At 39.1% G+C, this 18,993-nt stretch overlaps 1 protein-coding gene across 8 annotated transcripts in view; it reads left to right on the forward strand.

Moving 5' to 3' along the window:
- Positions 1-18,993, forward strand: part of EXOC6B (exocyst complex component 6B) — a 618,440-nt gene that overhangs the window by 465,143 nt on the left and 134,304 nt on the right. Inside the window, exon 21 of one of the 8 annotated variants that reach the window (XM_086700863.1) lies at positions 1,463-1,698. The exons of 6 other annotated variants lie outside the window; for them this stretch is intronic. In XM_086700863.1, coding sequence (XP_086556989.1) covers positions 1,463-1,480 — 18 coding nt within the window. In that variant the 3' untranslated portion in view covers positions 1,481-1,698. Of the gene's footprint in view, positions 1-33; positions 214-1,462; positions 1,699-18,993 lie in introns of those variants that run through there. One more of the 8 variants, XM_086700862.1, reaches the window with a different exon arrangement.

An 18,993-nucleotide genomic window follows, 5' to 3' on the forward strand; every position in this document is an offset into this window, starting at 1 on the left:
TAGAATTTGAACTTCCTTTGATTTTCATTTCAGCTTATTTTGTCAAACTCTGAGTGTCTACCGTGAACAGAGCACAACCCCGGTGCTGTGGGAATACAGAAGTGAATATCATACAGTCTCTGACCTCCAGGAGCAGAGAAGTGATCAGCAAATACTTAATTTTAATATAAGTCAGTCTGTAGTGAGCATTACATTGGAAGGATGAAGCTACTACATATGTTTCAATTATTTCGTTGTGTTTTGCTGCGTAACAAAGCACCCAAAATGCCTTGTCTTAAAAGAAGAATCATTTATTTAACTCAGGTTTCTACAGATGAGCAATTAGGATAGGTTCTGTGGGCTCACACCTTGAGGTCAGGTACTAGATTCACTAGGAACTGCCTGGTCTAGGGCGTCTTAGCTAGACTGACTCTTCTCTGCTCCATGTGGTCTCTCATTCACCAGCAGCCTAACCCACGCGTAATCACGTGGCGTATTGGTAGGTTTTAAGAGAGCAAGGGGAAATATGCAAGCCCCCTAAGGTCTACACTTGGAACTGGCAAGCCATCGTTCCCACCACATCTTATGGGCTAGAGCTGGTCACAGGGCCAGCCCAAAATCAAAGAGCGGGGAAATCAACTTCAGTTTATCCTCCGGTTGGGATATAAGATCTTTATACAAACTATGCATCTATAATTGCAGAAAGAGGCCATGGAGTGGAGAGGTCTTTGGGAGCCTAAGTAGTTATAAAATACTGCATTAAAATAGTGGAAAGTTCAACTGATAGAAACCAGGCATTGGTGAGGGAGGAAAGTGTTTTAAGCATAGAGAATAGCCAGTTTTAAGTTTTGTTTAAAAACATATATGGAGTTGTTTTAACTAGGATCTAGACTATCTTTCCTTTTTTTTAAGTCTTAGACTAATCTTTTTAAAACCCCATTTCTTACTTTCTCTTCTTCGTTTCTTACTTTTACTATTCAGCTTCCTCATGGACCTGTTTTTTTGTTTGTTTGGTTGGTTGGTTTTGTTTATGTCTTCTCCTTCTCAGCAAACACTGCTTATTGTAGGCTACCCTGAAACATTTCACATTTCTGTTACATTCACTGTGAGGGAATCGTAACTTCCCTAGATAATTATTTATATTACTCATTTAATTTCTGGCTGTTCACCGTACATATTTACCAACAGGAAAAGGTTTGAGTGGATTCTTTTCTTTAGTAGCATCGCATTATTTTCTGTTCCTTGGCCCCAACTGTTGCTTACTTCCGATATACTAAGTTTTTATAGAGCTGAATGAACTAGGTTGTGACATTGCATCAGATCTCCTGAATGGAGCTTGTTGGCAACGACTCTCAAACAGCAAAGCCATCCCAAGATATCTGTGGCTTTTTTTAGATGGAGCTGGTGACATTCCCTCTAGGCCAGTTATTCCCCAATTTCTAAACCTTCTGACTAAAGTAAACACGGTGCATTTCCATTGCAGGCACTTAACTTGCCTTAACAACAACTCTAGGACCTAAGAGAAATAGTTGTATATTTCTTTGGAGATGTTGAAAGAATTCTGATGTTCGTGTTAGAGGCGTAAAAGTGAAATCAGGACCGTCCGCTCCATCAGGTATGAAACCTGGGAACAGCTCAGAAACTAACTCTGCAGAACTGCCCTTCCTGTTTCCCAGCCTGTCTTCATTCTGTTCAGTAAAGTTTTGGTTTTTGAATCAACTTGCCTACTTTTCTTCTTTTTTCTGCTCCCAAGTCTAATGAACAACCACTCCCACTAAGAGGAACATCCCCCCTTTGCTCTACTGATCTAGGCTCATGTGGAAAAATCTTAACTTTGCTTAATAACCACTTACGTGTTAGCCTCAGTAGAATACCAATTGATAGAAAAACTGAATTTGTCTGATACCACACATAACAAGATGATATATAGTCAATAGAATTTCTTTTTTTAAGGTTTCTCCCTAGCCAGTCTAAACAACCCCTAACTTTTAGGAAACTACAGAGGAGGCCTGCATCAGGGTAAGGCGGGCCCACATCTTAAAAAGGCCTCAGGTGGCAATCTTCTACATTTCGTCACAACGGTTAAGCCCTATTTAACAGGAAGAAAGTCATTTCCCACATGTACTTCTTAATACTGGTTTTTAACTTGCTGGGATGTAATCTGGAGGTTATGGTGGGGGGCGGGGGATGGCCTATAGTTTTCCTAAATGTTTACTGAGCAGTTGCCAAGGAGTCATGGTGGAGAAAATGAGAGGTGTGGGGAGAGTTGGTAGGGGGATGTTTTTGTGAAAGGATGTTCTAGGTGGAGGAAAATAGAGTGGTATGTAAATCCTCAAATCCTCTGGTAGTGAAGTATATGGGCCAGTAATGCTGGAGGTAGAACTCCTCTCCCAAGTGCTCACCTGAAATATTCTGTTGACCTTCAGATTGTGTATGATCTTGAATAAACAGTGGCCTGTAAAACTGGGAGTCATCTGCACCAGGGTTCAGAAATCAAATAGCTTGATAACTCATGGAATTGGAAGATGCCATTACTATGACTAATGTGGATGGAGGGGTCAGAAGGAATGGTTTAAGCCATTAAGCACATTATCTTAGAAAAGATCATCAGCACTGCTGGTGTGGTAGCATGTATATGGGGTTAAATGTCATTTCAGAAATGAAATCCAGAGTCATCCTATCCCAAAGGCATTGGTGGTTGGAAGAAGATAAACTAATAATATCAGACTATCTGCACAAATCTCTTTGTTGAGACAGAGGTACTAAGAGTTCCTACAGACCCTAGTCCATGTTTTAACATAGATAAAGCAAGCAAACTTTATAGACCTCCCTAAATCAGAAGTATTCATTCATTCATTGGACATTGTCCCTAGCACTATTATAGTGACTCTAGTGGTGTAGTTGGGAATAAAACAACTGCATCCAAGGGGATGCCAGTTGGTCTCGATTTTGATGTTTTTTTATATTGATGCTGTATTGGTCAGTTTTAGGGACAGCCGCAGAGCTTTCTGCAAATCTCCAGGGCCAGCCCAAGTCTGTTGTACACCGATACACAGGCTTTCAGAAAAGAACCTGTAGCTGTGATTTGGCAGCCCGGCATACATAAGATGGCCATCTTGAAACGCTTCAGAGGGTGGTCCTTTGGTTTTTGAAAGTAGGGTTTTCTGGTTGTTTTGACAAAATTGTTGTGCCCATGTTATTTTGACAGCACCAGGGTGATACCTTTAACCTCAAAGGAATCTCTGACCGCAAATGATTCCTGTTCCCGAGCTGGGGAAAGCTTACGCCTTTGGTCTGGTTCTGTAAAAAACAGAGATAGGAACGTTTCTGAGAATAGACTCCACCGAGCTAGACTTATGACCTCACGTAAGCCAAGGCTAGATCAGCACACACAGGATGGGCACAGGTAGATAAGGTCTTCAGCCACGGAGATAGATGCTGCTGCTGCCACTGAAAATCAGGTATCTTTCCTTATGTAACTGGGCTGCCATGGAAAATTTATAGAAGGAATTGCCAGTAATATGTAACACATTCTGGGATTTACCCAATGCCCTTGGTTGATTGGAGGAAAGTCTATTCTAGAACTGCTGAAACTTTGTCTCACTTCATACTAACCTCTCAACTAGGGAAGGAGATGCACTCAGAAATTCTGTCTGAGGTTTTTTTGTTTGTTTGTTTGTTTGTTTGTTTGTTTTGATTTAACATAGAATCCATTTTTTTTCCAGACCAGGATCTCATGAAATAATATCTGAGCAGGTGCGACTCTTTGGTATAGGAAATCATGTACGATGTTATTTAAATGCTAGGGAAAAAAAAACAGACATTTTAATGGTCCAAATGACATCATAGCATGTGGGGATGGCCATTTTCTATTCATTGTCCTCTCACTATGGAAATCATTTTAGCAATTCAGAAGTCTAATTTCTTAAAGTCTCATGGAGTTGTTTCAAGAGGTTGGGAATCAGAGAAAAGGGAGCATGTATTAGTAGTGGATGCCAGCCACATTGAGATCATGATAGTTTATAAGAGATAGATTCCTCATTGATTTTTCACAGTGGAGAATAGTTGGGGTCCATGAAAGGAAGGTGAAAGGTCTGATGAACACCGCTTTGTATTTTCCTCAGAGAGGAAGCTTAGCCATTTAGCACGAATGTAGGTGGGAGACACTCGGTTCTTTGCCCATTTGTACTTGGTAAAGTGGTAGCTTCTGAGACTCTTTGAAGGCCCTCCCTCTTATAGACAGTTTGTGTGTCTGGAAATGCTGACTCGTGAATGACAGGCGCTGTGGGCCCTGTCAGGGTCCTTAAGCTGTATTAATAGCAGTTATGTGGAAAGAAGTTATGTGGAAGGAACTTTAGCTAGCTAGGAGCAGTTGTGGATAATCTTTTGGGTAGTAGGAGACAAAACACCAGACGTTGGATGTGTTTTCCCATGAACAATACATTGGGTTTGGCCTTTGACTCATGGATTGCCCCAGCCCCAGGTTAACATTATCCATTGTTGCCGTTAACCCAGATTGGCACAGTCTCGGGTTAGATAGGAAGTCTAATCTAAAGCTCGCTCAACAGAGTTGTCTAGCACTTCCTACTTGGCAAAGCTGGGCCACTTAGGGGTTCCACCAGGGCATACAGCAGCCTTTCCAGTGTATGCTAGACATACTTTTTCCAGAAGTGTGCATCTAGTCTGCAACTGTCTTCTACCCCTTTGCTCCAATAGCATGATGGCTGCTTTTAAAGTGGGCGCAGTGCCAGTGTCACTCTGGATAGCCTTATAGCCAAGTCTGTCAGTTCAGAGGCTAGAGTTTTGTTCCATTTCAAGCTCTTGTGGGAAGAGCTAATAAGCATAGCGTAGTGAAAGCCACCTGGTAGTTTCTCCCTTTGCTCAGGGACAGCGTTGGTGATCCTCTGACCGAGGTGACCTGTGAGGCATGCTGCCTGGGCTAGCGTGAAGTTCTGCACCGCTGTCTGCGTCTCCCAACACGCCAAGCCTCAGGAACTTGGGAGGCTTCTCCCGTATCTCAACACACAGCCTGAATATGCAAACCCACACACGTGGAATTTGTGGATTTTCTGAGATAATCACATCTTCGGGAGAAAGGTCAAGTGAGTCATTACCAATGAATTTCCCTGGAAGTAGCAGTGGTATCAAAGTCTGTCGCAGGAGTACTGGCAGCATTAAATAAAACCTGATGGATTCTGAACACACATCTCATCTTCATTAACTGCACTGCCTTAGTGTCCTACTAGAGAACACTTACAAGCCTGGAAAGGGCAAAGAGCCAGGCCTCAATCTAACTAACTACTGCATCTATTGACAGCCGCTGGAGGGCAGCAGAGAGTGACAACAAAGGTCCAGATTTAGGGAATTGAGGCATATTTCAATTTGCCAAGGAAGAAGCCCCCTTAACTGTAAAAGAACTCACTACCTAGGAGCCACAGTTGCAAGGCTGGGCTCCTGGAGAACAAGGACCAAAAAGAGCATCTACAACCCTGATCTGAAAATTAAAACCCTCCTTCTAGGCAGGTTCCTAGGAATGCATAAAGAAATGAGATAAGACTGACTGGGAAAGGGCAACCAGACAACATCAGTAAAGTAGGAAACCAAAAGGATAGTCTGAAATGTTAAGTCTCAAGGGGGAAGCAAAGATGGAATAGGAACCAAATGAAAGAAAGCTACATTGGAAGGCAATCCAGACTGAGCAAGTCGCAGAGGCAAAGATAGAGTCAGGAAAGACTGACTCCCTGAGACAGGTATACCTAGGAAGGAGCCTTGTGTAGGGCACATATCATGAGGCAGGGAGCTGCAAAGGGACCAATTTCAGACACAACTAAACAGTCAGATCTGTGAGAGTCTCATTTTTAAAGTAGCTCCTTCTTGGTTAACCAGGATCATTTCTTTCTTAGTCTTTCTTGATTTCAAGAACAAAATGACTCATTGAGAATATGGCCAGAGAGAAGGATGATATGACTAAGGGATTCTTATGCGTGAAATGAAGTTGAACTTGGTCATGAAGCCCTTCTGGTAGCACTGGTGTAAAAGGACAGTTCACTTTCCTTGATTAGCTTCTGGTGTTCCCTTCTCACATTTTATTCTGTAACATTTGCTAAGAATATCCAGTGGAAAAGAAAAACTGGCTCTGGCAAACTAGTTACATAGGCAAGATCCTAGTCAATCCGGGGACTTAAGATCTGTTCCCAGTAGGTTAGCAGAGAGCTGGTTAGTCTCTTCTAAATGCTGAACACTTAGCAATTTTCCAAATCCTGTAAGTGTGGAGAAACAAAACTCTCGGTTGGCCTCTTAAACTTCTAGTGTCTCCCTTCTATGTCTCAACCCCTTAAACATTGGGAAAATTAGGACTCTCCCATATCCACAAATTCCAGGAACCCTGTACTGGGCGTTAGGACCGCGTGAAGTTTGGAATTGGACAGACCTGGGTTACTAGCTGTGACATTTGGCAAATTATTTGACCTAAGATGCAGTTTCCCGCTATCTTTGATTATACGCTTACTAAATATTAAGTAACATGATTATGTTATCTTATTTAATGCTTACTCCAGCATTTTAAGCCTTATAAATTATTATAAAGTCTTCTTTTTTTATAGCCCAGGGTCTGTTTTCAGTACGTTAGTTCATAAATATAATGAATGACTAAATAAATTATGATATGCCTAAGTGTCACTCATCAATAAAAAGGAACTATTTGATAATCCAATTCTAAAATTTATATAACGTTCTAGAAAATACAAACTAATCTATAGGGACAGAGAGTAGATCAGTGCTTGGGAACAAGGGGACAGGACTGATGAGAAAGAAAGACAAGGGAGCTTCTTGGGATGATAGAAATGTTCTTGGTGGTGGTGGTAGTTACATAGATGTATATATTTATCAAAACCCATGGAGCTGTATGCTTAAAATAGGTTTATTTTTGTTGTATATAAATTATATATTAATAAAATTGATTTTAAAAAGTAAGTCTAAAAAAATGTAAAATAACATTGTATCTATAAAATTCTAGAATTTATATTCTTATTTTCATTCCGTGTAGTATTTTGAGCTTCCTCCATGGTATTGAATGTATCAGTAGCTCATTTTTTAATTGATGAGTGAGATTTCTCTATATGGATATATAATAATTTAGTTAGTCATTCACCTGTTGTATTTATTAATATTTTGTTGTTTCTAGTCTTGGAATACTATGAACACGGCTGCTATGAGCATTCATGTACAAGTGCTTATGTGGATAAATGTTTTTATTTCTCTTGGGTAGTACATGCAGTGGAATTGCTGAGTCCATGGTAAGTGTATGTTTAACTTTATTTTTAAAAATGTCAAACTCTTCCAAAGTGGCTGTGCCATATTCCACACCCACCAGCAGTGACCGAGAGCTCAGGTGTTTACATATTCTTCAACGCTTGGTGTGACGGTCTTTTGTCTGTTGGTTTATTGAGGCATAATTTACGTATAGTAAAATTAATCCTTCTTAGATATACAGCTCTGTAAATTTTTACAAACTTATGCAATTATATAACCGCCACAAAAACCAAGAATATTTCCATCCTCAGAAAATTCTTTACGCCTCTGCAATGAGTCTCCTCTTCCAATTCCCAGCTCTTGGCAATGACTGCCCTGATCTCTGACACTATAGTTTTGTCATATAAATGGAATCATACTTTTAATTTTGGCCTCTCACACTTAGCATAATGCTTTTGAGATTCATCCATATTGTTGCATTTATTAGCAGTCCATTCATTTTTATTGCAGAATGGTATTCCATTTTAGGGATTGTTTACTCATTCATCAGTTGATGAATATTTGAATTGTTCCCAGTTGGAGCTTTCATGAATAAAGCCATTTGTGTAAAGGTTTTTGTGTGGACATGTGTTTTTATTTTTCTAGAATAAATACTTAGGAGCGAGATAATTGGGTCATAGAGAAAGTATATGTTTAACTTGCAAGAAGCTATGAAGCTCTTTTCCAAAGTGCCTTTACCATTTTCTGTTTCCGTCAGGAATATATGAGAGTTGCAGTTGCTCTTTACCCTGACTAGTATTTGATATTGTCAATTTTTTTTATTTGCACCATCCTATTAGGTATGTAGTAGGATCTTGGGGTGGTTTTAATGCATATTCCCATAGTGACTATTGATGCTGAATTTCATTTTGTATACTTATTTGGCATCCATCTCTCTCCTTTTGTGAAGTGTTTGTTTGAGTCTTTTGTCCAGTTTTTAAAATAATTCTTATTATTGGGGTGCCTGGATGGCTCAGTCGGTGGAGTGTCCAACTTCGGCTCAGGTCATGATCTCACGGTTCGTGAATTCAGGCCCCGCATCGGGCTCTTTGCTGACAGCTCAGAGCCTGGAGCCTGCTTCTGATTCTGTGTCTCCCCTGTCTCTGCTCCTCCCCCACATGCACTCTGTCTCTCTCTGCCTCTCAAAAATAAAGAAAACTAATAAAAAAAATTTTTTCTTAATTCTTATTATTGAGCTGTAAAAGAATTTTCTATATTCTGGTTAATGGTCCATTATCAGTTATGTGTTTGGCAGCTTTTTTCTCCCAGTCTGGCTTTTTGTTTTCTTAACAGTATCTTCTGAAAAGTTTGCATTTTTTATTTTAATAATACATAGTTAATAATGATATCATTTTTTTTCATTGCTTACGACACATAGACTTATGTGTCCTATCTTAAGAAATGTTTACTTAACCCAAAGTTACAAAGATATCTCCTATGTTTTCTCCAAAGTTTATAGTGTTAAGTTTTACATTTAGGTCTCTGATGATAATATTTTGAATTAATTTTTCAGTATAATATAAGATATGGTTATGTTTTGAATTTTTATGTAGAACCTATGGTTGTTCCAGCCCTGCTCATTCCAAAAGACTATGCTTTCACTGGTGATTTGCCCTGACAATTTTAATAAAAAGTCAATTGACCATGTATGTATTGTGCTATTTCTGGACTTCATGTTCTGTGCCATTGATCTGTGTCTGTCCTTTTACTGTGTCTTGATCTTACTTTTCTATTAATCTTGAAATCAGATAGTATGTTATGAACTCCATCTTTTTTTTTCAAAATTCTTCTGTTTATCCTAAGTCCTTTACACAGATATTTTAGAATCAACTTGTCGATTCCTACAAAAAAGCTTGCTGGAATTTTGACTAGGATTTTGATGGATTCTTAGATCAGTTTGAGAATGGACATTCTGGCACTATTGAATCTTCTAATCCACATATATAGTCTATCTCTCCATTTACTTACGTCTTTGGTTTCTCTCATCGGTGCTTTGTATTTTTCAGCAAACTTTGCGTGTGTTTTGTAAGATTTATCTCAAAGTATTTCATGTTTGTTGTAAATGGTGTTGTTCTTTTAATGCCAGTTTTTAATTGTTCATTGCTAGTGTATTGAAACACAATTGGGATTTGTATGTTGACCTTGAATTTCGAACTTGTTAAACTCGCTTTTTAGATCTAGTGGTATTTTATACATTTGGGGGCGTTCTCTAGGTAGACATTTATGACATCTTTGAATACAGTTTTACTTCTCCCTGTCCAAACTAGATGCCTTTTATTTCTTGCCTGATTGCACTGGGACCCCCACCACAATGTCAAATAGAAGTACTGAGAACAGATATCCTTGCCTTGTTCCTGATCTTACTGGGGAAGTATTCAGTTTTCACCATTAAATATAATGATAAGTGTAAGTTTTTAATGTCCTTCATCAGTTGAGCAAGTGTCTTTTAATTCTTAATTTGCTTAGAGTCTTTCTTATGAAGGGGTCATCAGTTTTATATTCTATCATTAGCCATTATTATTTTTGAACTTAGAAGTTATGTCTAATGTTTTGTTTTTACACTGAAGTCGTAAGATATATACTCATACTTTGAGGATTTTTTTTATCTGAATTACTTCTAAAAGTAATTTATTTATACAAGAGTTATAAAAACATTTGTATGGCTTTTCAATGTATTGCTGGTTCCTACAACAAAGGATTATACCAACTTACAGAACCCTAGCTGTGTGTTCGTGCACTGGTTTTACATTAGCCTCACCAACATTGAGTCTATAATATGTAAATGTTAAGTGTTTTGGTTAACTTAATAGGTACTAGAGGGTACCTTATTCTTTTCTTCCACACTGTTTTCTTTTTTTGTACACATGAAAAATACTGAGTGGCTCATGAACATCAATGAGGGTATGACTTTACCAGCGTCCAATTTTCAGTTCTCACTGCCATGTCCTGTGGTATGTCTTTTGCAATCCAATTTGATGTATCCATCATTTAAATTTAGCTTATTACAATCTAATAAGAAAGGTGAGACTGATACTTCTAAAAAGTTAACTATCCTAAAGAAGCAGCATATGATTTAAGTGCCAAATTCAATAGCATATAAGCATGCTATTGCATGACTTCAGAGGAGGGAGGTATGGCTGTGCCATTAGAAGTGATGATTCTTGCCTTTTTGGTTATTGTTGTTATAATAAGTCAGTAGGAGCTGATTTTCTTTCTTTTATTTGGGGTATTTATTTTTTCTAAAAGCATTCTATGACAAAACATTTGAGATTTGCTATTCATGGTGTCTGTGAAAATTGTGGTCATCTGGAGAAACCTAATCCCATGCTAAGAATAAAAAGTATTCAAACTATTATTTCATCTCAGTGTTACTACAGAAAAAAGAGCAAATTAGCCTTCTATTGGCTGGCAAAGTAAAGGTATAACTTCTCTATTTTCTGGACAGTGCTAAAAAATACACTCTAGAGACTTAATCTGTAGATTGAGATGTTCGTCTAAGCCAAATATCAGTCATAGAGAGGCCTCCCAAATTCTCCCCAGATCTCTATGCTTTGGGCCTGGTCGAGGTGAGCAGCAGGTTTTCTATGCAATGGTATGACCTCTTTATGAGCTACTACTTGTATAGTCTGTAGTGTTCAGTGATGTCAGATCACAGGAGACTTGGAGAGACTGTGAGGACAAAGTGGTTCTCGGAAGCTACTGGTACACCAAGACTATATTAAAAAGAGCTACCTCAGACCATAGTAAGTTGATGATGTCATTAAAAGTGAATACGTGTTATGAGGTAAGGGGATATGTAATTATTCACTTCAGGGCATATACTGCTTATCATTTGTCACCACAGCATTTGTGCATGTGGTGCAGTGTGGTGGTGGTCATGCTGGTGTGTGTGTCTGTGTGTGTGTATTTGTCCATGCGTGCTTGTCTGCTCTAAATCCAAGTATGGTTAGAGTTCCATATGATGCTGTTAATTTTACCTTCCCTTCTCACGTCTGATAGAAATCATTAAAAGAGAGAAGGTGGTTTTCCATGTGATTTCTCTGGGATACCAACGTCCCGTATCTATCTTTCTATCTTTGTGGAGAAGCACTGCCCCCTTAATGAAGTGATAGTGAGGGGAGACAGTTAATTTCATTGGTGGGAGGTAGTGATAGGTTTGGGGGAAGCAGCACAGGAGTGGATATGTTCATGGTTCTTTCTGTTAAGTATGAAACTCTATTTTATTCTTCCTCCTTCTCTTGCTCTGTTTTATGTCTCTGCCATGGAGGATCTTTTATTTCTTTTCTTCGTTCTGCCACCTGCTATTTCTTTAAAACACAATTATGATCCTGTCATTTGCCTGCTTACAAAGCCTGAAAGCTCCCTGTTGCCTGAAGAACAAAGGACAGACCCCTAGCAAAGCAATTCTGATGCCTGCTTGTCTTTCTGGTCTCCTTTTCCTGTCACTCTTCCCCATGTGGAAACTCTTCCCCAGTTCCAAACACCTCCCCGGTTCCAAATCCGGGTAAGCTTTAGGCCCCTTCTGCCTATCATACAGTGTGCTCTCTTGGTAGAGTGACAAACTCCTTCCCTTCCCTCGCAGCTTGGCTCAAATGTCATCTCCTTTATAAATTCTTCCCAACCTCCTCAGACAGATTTAATTGTTCCCCCTTTGGGTCTCTGACATTTTGTATGTCCCTTCATTACTAATTCTCTTATAATTACTTGTTTAATCATCTCCCTTCTCCATTAGATTCTGTGTTCACCAAGGGCAGGAACCCTGTTTTATTTATCCTTGATTTCCCCCTCCCCCAGGGGGTAACATAGTCCTATTACATATAATGCTTTCGTAACTGCTTGCTGAATATGTTGACCTAATATTGTTTGTGGCATTTCAGAAGTAAATGGAATTAGATGAAGTTTCTGAATAATATTTATCCTCAAACTCCCTTAAATAAATAGTACTCATCATTTTTCTCCCACCATGTGCTCTTAATTTTCACTTTAATCTCATTAAATGAAGTGCAGGAGTCATAGCCCTGGGGAAGGCAGGACTCAATACGGGGAAAGGATAGGCTCACTGGTAGTCTCCCCTACCTAGTGCGTGAGGTCTTCTCTAGTGAGAACCGTGAGGAAAGGCTACCTAGGAAGAGCATTGTGCAGCTAGATGCTTCGTGCCGGGAAGGGAAATAGCTCCTCACCTGATAAATTATTCTTACTGCTTCAACAGGAGATGACTTCTCAGATGAAACACTTGATCATATTCTTCCAACGCGGGTGAGCACCCGTGTCAGGTGTCAGGTGTTGCCTTTCTATTTCTATTCCCAAATGGGGGCCATTTTCTCAATGGAAATCCATCCTTGGAGTTCATCCAGAATTTCAGCCTTGTTGTATCCCTCTGAGACATATGTGGCCTACTAGTGGAGCTCCAAAATTAGGCCAGAATGTCAATTCAAACTCTGAAACCATTTCAAGATACTGAAATCTTTCTACGATTGACATCCAGAGCAGTTTACAAGTAACTCCTGGTGAGAAAGTGAGGAAGGTTGAATGAAAGTGATTAAAGTGTTCAACATGTAACATGGCCTCATTCTTCATGCCAGAAATATGCTTATCTTCATCATGGATAATAAAAAACTCTTAATGTGTTGTATTTTATTATAGCTTAAAATGTTCTAATTTCAAATTTATTACGATGCTATGCTAATAAAAACAGGATTGCACTGTATAAAAACAGGCACGTAGATCAATGGAACAGAATAGAGAGCCCAGAAATAAGCCCCTGCATATATGGCCAATTAATTTACAACAAAGGAGCCAAGAATATACAATGGGGAAAGTATCTTTAATTAATAGTGTTGGGAAAGCTGGACAGCTACATGCACAAGAGTAAAACTGGACCACTGTCTTACACCATACACAAAAATTAACTCAAAATGGATTAAAGACTTGAACGTAAGACCTGAAACCGTAAAACACCTAGAAGAAAACATAGTTGAGTGAACTGTGACGTCAGTTTTTGCAATGATTTTTTTAATTCATCGCCAAAAGCAAAGGCAATTAAAACAAAAATAAACAAGTAGGAATACCTCAAGCTACAAAGCTTCTGCACAGCAGAGGAAACCATCAACAAAGTGATAAGTCAACCTACTGAATGGGAGAAAATATTTGCAAATTATATACCCAGTAAGGGGTTAATATCCAAAATTTATAAAGAATTTATACAACTCTATAGCAATAAAATCCCCAAACCAATTTAAAAATGGGCAGAGGAAGGGTGCCTACGTGGCTCAGTTGGTTGAGTGTCCAACTCTTGATTTTGGCTCAGGTCATGATCCAAGGGTCATGGGATCAAAGCCTGCATCGGGCTCTGCACTGAATTAAGATTAAGATTCTATCTCTCTCTCTCCTTCTGCCACTCGTGCACTCTCTCTCTCTCTCTCTTTCTCTAAAATAGAAAAAAAAATAAAAGAAATACTTTTTAAAAAATGGGCAAAGGATCTGGATGGACATTTTTCCAAAGAAGACATACAGATGGCCAACGGATACACAAAAAGATACTCAACATCACTAATCAGGGAAATGGAAATCAAAACCACAGTGAGATATCACCTCATACCTTTTAGAATGGCTGTTATCAAAAAGACAAGAAATACCAAGTGTTGTCAAGGATGTAGAAAAAAGGGAACCCTCATTTCCTGCTGGAATATAAATTGGTACAGCCACTATGGAAAGCAGTATGGAAGTTCCTCAAAAAAAAATTTAAAACATAACCACCATAGGATTCAGCAATTCTACTTCTGGGTGTTTGTCCAAAGAAAACAAAAGCACTAACTCAAAAAGATATCTGCACCCCCGTGTTCACTGCAGCATTATTTACAATAACCAAGATATGGAAACAATCTAAATATCTACTGATGGATGGAATGAGTAAAGAAGAACATTTTTCAGCCATTAGAAAGAATGAAATCTTACTATTTGTAACAACATGGATGGACCTTGAAAGCATTATGCTATGTAAAATAAGTCAGACAAAGACAAACACTGTATGATCTCCCTTATATGTGGAATCTAAAACAAGCAAATAACAATAAACCACAAGCTCATAGAAAGAGAGAACAGATTGGTGATTGCCAGAGGCTGAGGGTGGAGGGAGTGGGTGAAATGCATGAAGAGGAGTCAAAAGGTACAAAATTCCAGTTATAAAATAAATAAATCATAGGGATGTAGTGTACATAATAAGAAAAAAATTCTGTAACTATGTATGGTGATGATGTTACCTAGACTTATTGTGGTGATCATTTTGTAATATATACAAATATTTTATCATTATGTTGTACACCTGAAACTAATATAATGTACATCTATGATACCTCAATTTAAGTCTTCTAAAACTAAGTCCCTGATGTCCTCATCCCCCTCCCCTCCATGAACATCTGTTCTTTCTTCAGTCCTCCATATCTCAATGAAGAGCAATTCTGATCTTCTAGAAATAGAAACCTGGGAGTCATCCTTTACTCCTTTCTTTCTCTCATATCCCACACACCCAGTCTCAGCAAGCTGTGTTTTCTATCCCTTCAAAATATATCCAGAAACCAACCATTTATAACTATCATTTCACCCTTCTGGACTCAAGTAACAGCTATTTGTCACTGTCTTCTTGCAATAGTTTCTTCATTGTTCTCCACGATTGTGCCTTTGCTCCTCTACAGACCATTCTCAATATGGCAGCAGCATGAAACAGTTAAAGCAAAAGTCAGATCATGTCACTTCTCTGTCTAAAACCTCACAGTGGTTTCCCATTTCATTCTAAGTAAAAGCCAAAGTGCTTTCAGTGACCTACAAGGTCCTATAGAATCTTTGCTCACACATATCCCTTAACTCTCTAACCTCCTCTCGTACTGCTTTTCTTCTCACTCTGCTAGCGTCTATATTCTTTCTCAAACGTGGTACACTCCCATATCAAGGCCTGTGTACCTGATGTTGTCTCTTCCTAGAAGGCTCTTTTGCAGATATTTATATTGCTTACTCCTTTATCTTCCTCAGGTCTTTATTCAAGTCATCTCAAGTTCACCTTCTCATGGAGACCTTTGCTATTTAAGATTGTTGCTTTTCTCTCCCACTGCCTCTGCAACCCCACCACCCAGTCAAAAACCAGAGTAAAACTCTCTATTCCCTGCCTTATTTTTCTCTAACAAATTTATCATCTGGTATATTTTATACCTTACATATCTTGTTTAATTTGTTTTCTGTCCACTAGAAAATGATTCACGCAATCGTGGATTTTGCCTGTTTTGTGAGTGGTTTTTTGTTTAATTTTTTAAAACTTATTTATTTATTTATTTAGAGAGAGAGAGAGAGAGAGTGAGCAGGGGAAGGGGCAGAGAGAGGGAGAGAGAATCCCAAGAAGCCTCCACACAGTGAAGAGCCTGATGTGTGGCTCGAACTCACGAACCACGAGATCATGAAACAAGCCAAAACCAAGAGTCGGACCTTAACCGACTGAGTCACCCAGGCACCCCTGTTTTGTGAATGGTTTTATTTTTAGTGTTAGAACAATTCCTAGCACATGGTAGCCTTTCATTAAAGGGAAAAAGTTTAATCTCTATATGTTTGCCTTAGTTTTAAGTACCCAGAGGTTAATAGCCTTTTAGATATGAATTGTTCTGCAGAGTAACTGATGTACCATTAAAAGTAGAGATTTCAGAGAGTTTTTGATCCGTGGCTTAAAAATTGTGTTGTACATATTGGATATAAAGTGTATACCTTTTAACAAGATAGAGAAAGGATATTTCCTAAAAATGTTCTTGGGTGTAGGTATCTTTATAACATAGATTGATGGAGACTTGCTGATAAATGTCCCTTCCTAAAAACATGTCATCCAGGATGATGATGTTGATGGGATTAAGTATGGAGACGAAAACTGTGAGCCAGTTGGGAAAGTCTGATCACAAGTTGCAGTAAAACTTAGGGCAACCCAACTTACCAAGAAATGCAGAAGTCACTTGAAAATGGTCAAAGTAACCCAACAGAGCAGTTGGGGAGGAATGTTTTGGTAAACTGAAAATTGACTCCTGATTGGAAAAGTGTGTTGTGACTTTTACAGAAGATTTTTAATGTTATATATGAATGGACTCACCTCTTTTCTTCCAGGAGAGTCAGTAGGGTATGATATACAGAAAGTTGGGGAAATCAAGGGATACCAGGTGATATGATAATGTGATAACCTGGGATGCTGAGTTCAGTAAACAAGAAGAGAGAGGCAGGAGAAGTCTTCTCTGCAACTGTGAGAGTTTAAGTACGGTATCTTGGATTAAAAAAACAAAGATACTAAAACTGTATAACCTAAAATTAGAGTCTACAAATTCAGTAGCCCATCCTGAGAAGTGGCAGAGAAATCTGAACTAAGATATCCAGGGCTAATTAGGCACCTTTTGTTGCTTTCCTTATGCCCTTCTCCTTCATCCCCTTTCTTGGTGTGGGCATCAGGCCCACAGAAACCCAGAGAACGGAGAATGATCTGTGGAGTACACAGCCTGCTGAAATCTCCCTCTGCTTTTACAGAGGGCAGCTGGCAACTGTGCACTATCCTTAAGTAGCAAATTGTCTGGAGAGGGATCATAGGACTTAATCTCTAAATCTGCAACTGGCTAATTGCATAGATGCTAGGGTTGGAAGGCTTAGATGGGCCAAACTGACTCCTTGAAATGTGGATTTTTTTTCTTTTTTAACTTCCCAGTCTGGAACAGCATAAACTAGTTGTGGTTTTACGTTAGTCGTATCCTGTAATGTGCTGAGCGGCATAGGCTTCAGAGATTTCTTTATTGTGGCTCCTGCTTTTTATGAGTTTATGGTAATAGAACTAAAAACGTCTTGGCAAAAAGTCAGATGTGGCAGAGGTGAAGCCATTAACCTTTTTTTCCTACTTCATCTTTCCCATTTTTCCCCCCAGAATCCAGTAGTAATTATAAATATGCACATACTTCTAAAATCTCTTATGCACATACTGCATCTTGAGTTGTGTACTGTCTTAACCATCTTTTAGGTGCACGGACCTTTGGGAGAGAAGTAGAGCTCATTGCTTTTCAGGAGCCAACCCCTATTGCTATTGAAGAGATCTTCTTTGGGCTCAGAGATGATAGAACAGAGTTTCCGGTAGAGCTGAGCCTAAAATTGCTTACAGTGGCAAAGATTGGCATTGTTTCACCCACATTTTTGTCCTTCCTCTTGAGGCCCCAGAATAGAGTGCCTGACAGATTAGAATCCAATCCAATCCAATTTGACAGATTAGAACTAATAGTAGAGCCACCTCCTGTTCACTACCCCAAGATGGAGAACGTTGAGGGGAAGTCAGAATATATGTGATGATGCCAGAAACTAGGTTATCCTGGGAAAGTCTCTTCCTTACATTTTAATTTCTCCAGTGTAAAATGAAAAAATTAGGTTAGATAATATTCATGTTCCCTTTGATGTCTTATGTTCTGTGATTGTGGATCATCTTTACTGGCTTTAGACTGGCCCTTTTTCAAGATGGTTTCTTCCTTAATTTCTTATAGGTACTTGCTTAGAATCCCTTTATTTCAGTTTTAGAAGATAACATGTATTTAATAGGAAGAGTTTTAGCTCTCCTATCACTGATGATCCTCAGTTTATAACACAGGATCTACCCAATTCCTTTAGTTAAATTAATATTTATCAATCCACATGTCTATGTCTCATAGAATTTATTTGACTCTGTTGGAAAAAAACAATATTGGTGTCAGGAGTCTCCCTGCTTGCTTTCTTTTCTTGAAAACCTGAGGTAAGGATCTTGCTTATCCCCGTGGAACTGCCATCTAGCTATTACAGCTTTCCACAGCTACCTTGCTTTAGGGAGTTCTAGCAATGATCTATTATTCTATTGCCTAGAGCAAGATGTTCCTGGAAAAGAAGTCTCTGAATGTTCAGCCAATTTAGCAATTCATTGGCTGAGTGTTCTGAGGTATTTCAGGATATTATGTGCAAAATTGACATTTGTGTGGTCACTGCCCAAGTAGAAGCACCATGAAAGATGACTGGATTAGGAGGATGTAAAAGACTAGGCAAAAGAGTTTTGAGAAAATTATTTCCAGGTTAAAAAGAGGAAATCAGTAAGTCATGAGCAGGCAAAACTTCACATAAGCATCTTCAAGATCAGTGTCCCTTTGGATCTACCTCTTTGATTGCTTCTTCTCAGGCTCTTTTTTTCCAGGGGAAGATGGGGAGGTGAGGAGAGGTTCTTTTTTTCTATCCATTTCTTAATATCGTACTTCAAGGTTCCCTCAGTTCTGTGAGTCCTCTGTTCTTCCTACTCTCCATATTCTGCCCAGCTCAGGAAAGAAAAATGTGTGTGTGTGTGTGAGAGAGAGAATAATGCCCTGCTCTCCCAGAGATGGCCACGTCTTAATCCCTGGCACCTGTGACTAATGCTACCTATAGGACAAAAGAGACTTCACAAATAGGATGTTGAGGACTTTGAGAGGAGGAGATAATCCTGGATTAAATGGGTGAATGCAGTCTAATCTCATGAGTCCTTAAAAGCAGAAGAGGGAGGCAGAAGAGTGGATCAGAGAGATGAGATGGAAGAAAAAGTGTGAGATGAGAGATGAGATTCAAAGTGTGAGAGGGGTTTGACCTACCTCGCTGGTTTTGAAGCTAGGAGGCCATGAGCCAAAGAGTATGGGTGGCCTCTAGAGGCTAGCAATGACCCTCAGCTGACAGCCAGCA

The sequence above is a fragment of the Puma concolor genome, chromosome A3 (genome assembly GCF_028749965.1).
Source record: "Puma concolor isolate L17-30 chromosome A3, mPumCon1.1.hap2, whole genome shotgun sequence".
Lineage (NCBI taxonomy): Eukaryota > Metazoa > Chordata > Mammalia > Carnivora > Felidae > Puma > Puma concolor.